At 29.6% G+C, this 6,116-nt stretch overlaps 1 protein-coding gene across 1 annotated transcript; it reads left to right on the forward strand.

The window, feature by feature from the left end:
* Positions 1 to 2,245: 2,245 nt before the first annotated feature.
* Positions 2,246 to 5,514, forward strand: LOC130976386 (putative methylesterase 11, chloroplastic). Its single transcript, XM_057901238.1, has 5 exons — positions 2,246 to 2,837; positions 3,829 to 4,065; positions 4,167 to 4,310; positions 4,551 to 4,682; positions 4,878 to 5,514. The coding sequence occupies exons 1-5, from the start codon at positions 2,487 to 2,489 to the stop codon at positions 5,148 to 5,150; spliced, it is 1,137 nt and encodes a 378-aa protein (XP_057757221.1). The 5' UTR covers positions 2,246 to 2,486; the 3' UTR covers positions 5,151 to 5,514.
* Positions 5,515 to 6,116: the final 602 nt, after the last annotated feature.

A 6,116-nucleotide genomic window follows, 5' to 3' on the forward strand; every position in this document is an offset into this window, starting at 1 on the left:
TATAATATAATAACTCTATTTAGAGTACTTAAAAGTATAATTAAAATCAGAAAAAATATATTTTTTATTGTACATAAATTATTTTAAAAAATAATAAATTGTTAAAATTAATAACACAAGTTTAAAATGATAAAATCTAACTTTCTTACAAGTATTTTTTTATAGTATTTTTATTCTTTTAATTTTTAATTTATTCGTACTTTATTATTTAATTAATGATTAAATAAATTATCTTCATGATAAATTATTTTTTGTATTATCTTAAAGAAGAGACCAATATAATAGTCTAAAAAATAATGTAAAAATAATTTTTAAATAAAAATAGATAATATTAAAATTTTTAAATACAAAAGTAAATTATATAGATAGATATTTAAGAGATAAATATGAAATACATGCCTAAAATAAATAAAACAGACAAAAATAATTCTCCATTTCCCAATAGTACTCCCATTTTGTCTGTTTTATTTATTTTAGATATGTATTTTATATTTATCTCTTAAATATTTATACAATTTATTTTTTAAACTGCTATATTGGTCTCTTCTCTAATATAATACAAAAAATAATTTTTCATAAAAATAATTTGTTTAATTTTTAATTAAATAATAAAGTACTAATAAATTAAAAATTAAAAAAATAAAAATACTATAAAAAATACAGTAAGAAAGTTAAATTTTATTATTTTAAATTTCTGTTATTAATTTTAATAATATATTTATTTTTTAAATAATATATGTATGATAAAAAAATATATTTATTTGTTTGGAGTACAAATTTTATTATTATATTTATATGTTCATAATTTTAATTATACTTTTAAATACTTTGAATAGATTTATTTTATTATATTATATTTTACATATAAATATATGTTCCGTCACGTAATTAAATAAAGATATATTTTTTTAATAAAAAAATTTAATAACTAAAATTAACCATTAATTATGTGGATAAGCAGTAATACATGGCAAAAAGAAGCGCTGACTATATTGGGAAGGACAAGTTATGGGCGACGGAATTTAACAACGTGACTAAGGGATGATGCACTAAAAAAATAGAGGTTGTGTGGAAAGGCAGTAGATGGCGATGAAGTTGGTGCTTCTTGTCACGAACGCAACGGTGCTTGGAAGGACCGAATCTAGGTGATGAAGTGATGAACAAAAAATGGAGGAGTGGAATGTGCTTCAATTCACGGGAGTGGAGCTTTGATATTTTAAGAATAATAAATTATAAAATAACCCAACTATGGTTAAGATAAGGACCAATTACAATGTAATACATAATGAAGGATAACTTACATATTATTTTAGAGGAGGTTGGATAGCATTCACCTAATATATAAGATGAATATATCTCTGCACAGTCTATCAAGAATTTCTTGTTTATATCTGCACCATGTATAAAACAATTCATTAGTTATTTAAAAATTATTTCCCCCAAATAATATCATTATTTGAAACCTACTAAGATGCTTCTTCTTGAGCCTAAACACATTTTCAATCTTTGTTCTCTCGTTCTCAGGGTAAGATTGGGACCCAACGGACCGGTTTAACAAAGAAGAAAATGATTAAGCAAGACTTTTGTACGCTAAATATTATAAGAGGAATAAACATTGAGAATTAATTTTCAATTAATTAATATTAATTAAATTTTTTAAATAAATATTCTTATTTTTAAACAAATTTAGAGTTTAAAAATATGAATTTAAAATTTAAAATTTAAAATAAATTTCAACTTTAAAAAATTGACTAATATTTTATACTTATTCAAATTGTTATAAAAAATATAAAGTTTTTTTTTTATTTTATAAATTATAATAATTATTTAAAGTCTAATTAATATAAATTGATCGAATAATTAGTTTATTTATTTTTTAAATAATAGTTAAAAATTTGAAGTTTACATAATAATTCATTAATAAACAATAAATTAATTTTTAATTTATCAAAATCAGATTATGAGAAATAAAAATAATAATAATCTAAATCCTACATGCATAGTTGTTAAAATTAGACCAAATCATTTTGTTCGATTGAAAAAATATTGAATTGGACTCTAAATTGATCAAAATCAAACAAAATCGATCGATATCAGTAATTTGACCGGTTCTATATTATGCATATATGCATCAATAACTTTATTTAAAAGTGAAAAATAATAATAAGAAAAAGTGTACACGGTTATAAATATAAGAATACATTTCATACCTAGTACACGTATGTATTTGAAAAACGTAGGATCTAAGATTGTTTTCTTCAGTTAAGTTTGGCAACTAGCTGCCGTATATACAGAACCACAAATTCACTCTCTCTCTCTCTCTCTCTCTCTCTCTCTCTCTCTCTGTTGCTGACAACTACTTAGCTTCATCTGAACCTTCCTTCCTTCCTTCACTCACAACAAGGCGCATACCTTTCCTTCCCTCTCTTATTATTATACTCTCTCTTCTCTTCTCTTCTTCCCTCTTTGCATGCGCCACCACCAAAATGGGGAACCTTTGTGCTCTCCTCAAACAAAAACCTTTATCATCCACAAACAACTCCAAGAAGCTTCGTTCTTCAAACGCTGCTGCTTCAAGCAACCGCTGGTCAAGGACGCGTTCCTCCCGCAAAGACAAGTTTGATGATGCTTCCATTCGAGAACAAGCCATAGCTGCTGCAATACTCTTCAAGCAGCACCAGCAGCAGCTACAAAATGGTGCTGCCGCTTTTGATCGTTCTACCTCTCTAAGGTACCCCAATGGCTCTTCAAAGAAGAATGCTTTACCTAGAAGCTCTAGCTCCAGAGCCAGGTCCCTCACTGACCCTTTGCTTCAGCCTCACCAGCTTGTTAATCAGGTTTGTTCTTGCAAAACCAGAGCGGAAAGAAAAGTTTTTTTTTTGTGTTTTTTTTTTTTTAATTTGAAGGATTGAAACTTGATCAAGGTATTGAAATAACTGCTTGATTTTGTTTGCTATTTTCATATAAGCTGATTTGGTAAAGTTGGATAATTTAGTGATTTAGCCAGTTTTGGATTAGGTGTAATGGATTAATGGGGTCTCTCTCTTTTTTTGTAATTATTATTTTAGCTTCCCTGTTGATCGATTATTTTAATTAAAATATCTGGTTTGATTTTCTGGGCTTGTTGATTTCTGTTATTTATAATGAATTGTGATCATATTTTGTATCATGGCCTTAAAATAATGAAGATGGAAATGATGCGTTTGGGAAATGGGATAACATATTGAGATGAAACAATTATGGTGGTGATTGGTTTCTGTGATGATCAGTTTTTCTTGGACTGTGAACAGTGTTTTGGGAAAGAAAAGAAAATCACTTGTGATTGATATGCATCCTCTTCTCCTAGTTCAAGACGTAATTTTTAAGGAACGTGTAAGAGAATTTTTCTTGGCGGCTTGTCCTACGTGTGTTCAAAACTTCAAATATGTTGTGTTTCATTCATTGAATTGAGGATGTGAGGTTTGACCTTTCAAGTGTTTTCTACTGCAAGTTGTGTATAGCTTTGAAGGTAACCTTGTTTTGGCTCTTTCTTATCACAAAACAGAGATATTATGGTGACAAAGACATGGTCTCTAAAATAATAATTGACATTCAGAATCTAAGTATTGAGGATGCAATGACTGTGTAGAAATTGGTGTACTGCTATTTTTTACTTATTTATTTCCAAACAAAAAAATGTATTCAGAATTTCTAGCTTTATTCACTTATTTATTTTTTATCTATTGCAGAAATTGGTGTACTGCTATTAGAGCAAACTACGATTATTTAGTTCTCATTTTTCTTAGAACTCAAATAATAGGAGTTCTTCTTTTCTTATCAATTTGACAGGGTATAAAGGTTGATGATCTCGAGACGAATCATTTTGTTCTTGTTCATGGAGGTGGTTTTGGTGCCTGGTGTTGGTACAAAACTATAGCACTTCTAGAAGAAGCTGGTTATAAAGTATCCGCCATAGATTTAACCGGTTCTGGAGTTCATTCATTTGATACAAACAACATAAAGAGTCTCTCACAATATGTGAAGCCACTTACTGACTTTGTTGAAAAACTTCCTGAAGGAGAAAAGGTGCTTATTTCATTACATGCCCATTTTATAAATGATGGACTGTTGTATGTTAATTTGTATCTTTATTGGCTGTGTTTGAGAGTTTCCGATTCTTAAAAAAGGTAATCTTGGTTGGACATGATTTTGGCGGGGCATGTATATCGTATGCGATGGAGCTGTTTCCTCATAAGGTTTCCAAGGCTGTGTTTATTGCTGCGGCAATGCTAACAAGCGGACAAAGTACTCTGGATATCATTTCTCAAAAGGTTTTCCATTCTTGCTACCATTACATCTTATTTTTCACCTGTTCTTTGGTTGGATTTGTGGGCATAATATGCTTCAATTGCATGCTAAACTGATGAACTTGCTGTATTTTGATGAAGAATGTTTATATTTTACGAGGAGCTACTGAATTTGAGAAAAGAGAAAGAGCATATATATGAATGAAGATTGAAAAATTAACATGTCCTTTTATTGATGATTTTCTTTCTGGCTATCTGTTGCAGGAAGGTTCAGATGATCTTATGCAACAAGCACAAATTTTTCTCTATGCAAATGGGAATGATCATCCTCCCACTGCTTTTGATCTTGACAAGTCGTTGTTGAGGGATTTGTTATTCAATCAAAGTCCTGCCAAAGTAAGTTTCAATGTTACTCGAATATGTTTCTTCTACTGTTATATATGAATGAGAGGAGTCTTTTTGTTTCTGTAAGAACAACAGATATATTGAACCAATAAAGTTTTTTTAAAGTTCTAGTTATAGAGGGAGCAATCGATTAATCAGATGCGAGTTGGAATTGACCATCTTTTCTCTTTTTCTCTCTTAATGCAGGATGTTGCATTAGCATCTGTTTCGATGAGGCCAACTCCATTTGCACCGGTTTTAGAGAAACTTTCCCTTTCCGACCTCAAATATGGTATCGTACGGCGATTCTACATAGAAACTCTTGAAGACAATGCCATAACCATCACTCTCCAGGAAGCCATGATAAATGCAAGCCCTCCAGAAAAGGTTTTTCGTTTGAAAGGTGCGGATCATTCTCCCTTTTTCTCGAAGCCTCAAGCCCTGCACAAGTTACTTGTAGAAATCTCAAAGATCCTTTGATGATAACATTCATCTACATAAGTTGTTTGTGAAGCCAAATCCATACCAAAAGCTCCAATAACATCATATAGGAATGTGTTATTGTGTGCAAGTTACAGGTTTCATTCTTCTTTTCCATTGTTTTTTTTTTTAATTCTTTTTGAGTTAAAAACCTGTAACTTGTAAAAGATAGTACTTGCAACATAAAATCCATGGTATATTGCTGAGTATTACTAGTGAAAAAAAAAGTGTTAAGATTTGCATAGACACAGCTTTACCACATTATTTCTAGGTGCATTCATAATAAAAGTAGGTCTCACTAACTTTATTTAAAATATAATTGCGATTCTGGATTCTGTCACAACTTTTATTTGAGTGTGTCAAAGATGACATGTTAGACTTGTGTCTACAGAAGAATTGTTTCGATCAGAATTAGTCATAACAATAATGATGGAGATACTTAAAATACAAAATTAAAATCCAAAATCTACTTCTTCATAGCATGGGATCATGTCTATGCACATTGCAAAGGAGGAAAAGTCTTTGCATGAATTGTGTTCTACATTCTTTTTTTGATGGTCTAACATGGCTGGCATGTGTTATGTTCTACTTTCTCTCCCTCTTTCTCTTCCTTTTTCTACATACTTTTCCCAACATTTTAATATTTTTCCACTCTAATTATGATAGATGGAAACTGTTAGCAAAATGAATAAAGAAATTCCGTTGTGCTTTACAAATGTTCAAGGAAAGTTAAGATGTTTTAACTACTTAATTAACCTCTTGATTTTGTTGATATCTCGCGTGAGAACGCGTTTGATATGTTGTTGACCTTTTGAGATACCATTGGAATGGAGAAAGAAACTCAGATTAATATAATATAAACTTTTTTGAGGTATCAAATATTGAAATTTTCATTAAAAAAAAATCAACAATGCTTTATAAGATTATTAAAAAGTATTCATCAAACTTACTAATATGATGAGTCTA

Source organism: Arachis stenosperma, chromosome 4 (assembly GCF_014773155.1).
Source record: "Arachis stenosperma cultivar V10309 chromosome 4, arast.V10309.gnm1.PFL2, whole genome shotgun sequence".
Lineage (NCBI taxonomy): Eukaryota > Viridiplantae > Streptophyta > Magnoliopsida > Fabales > Fabaceae > Arachis > Arachis stenosperma.

Excerpts from the sequence above, each read along its gene's own strand:
- LOC130976386 (XM_057901238.1), top strand. The coding sequence starts at position 2,487 with ATGGGGAACCTTTGTGCTCTCCTCAAACAAAAACCTTTATCATCCACA. Across the intron at positions 4,066-4,166 it reads AACTTCCTGAAGGAGAAAAG|GTAATCTTGGTTGGACATGA; the intron begins GTGCTTATTTCA and ends TTCTTAAAAAAG. Across the intron at positions 4,311-4,550 it reads TGGATATCATTTCTCAAAAG|GAAGGTTCAGATGATCTTAT; the intron begins GTTTTCCATTCT and ends TATCTGTTGCAG.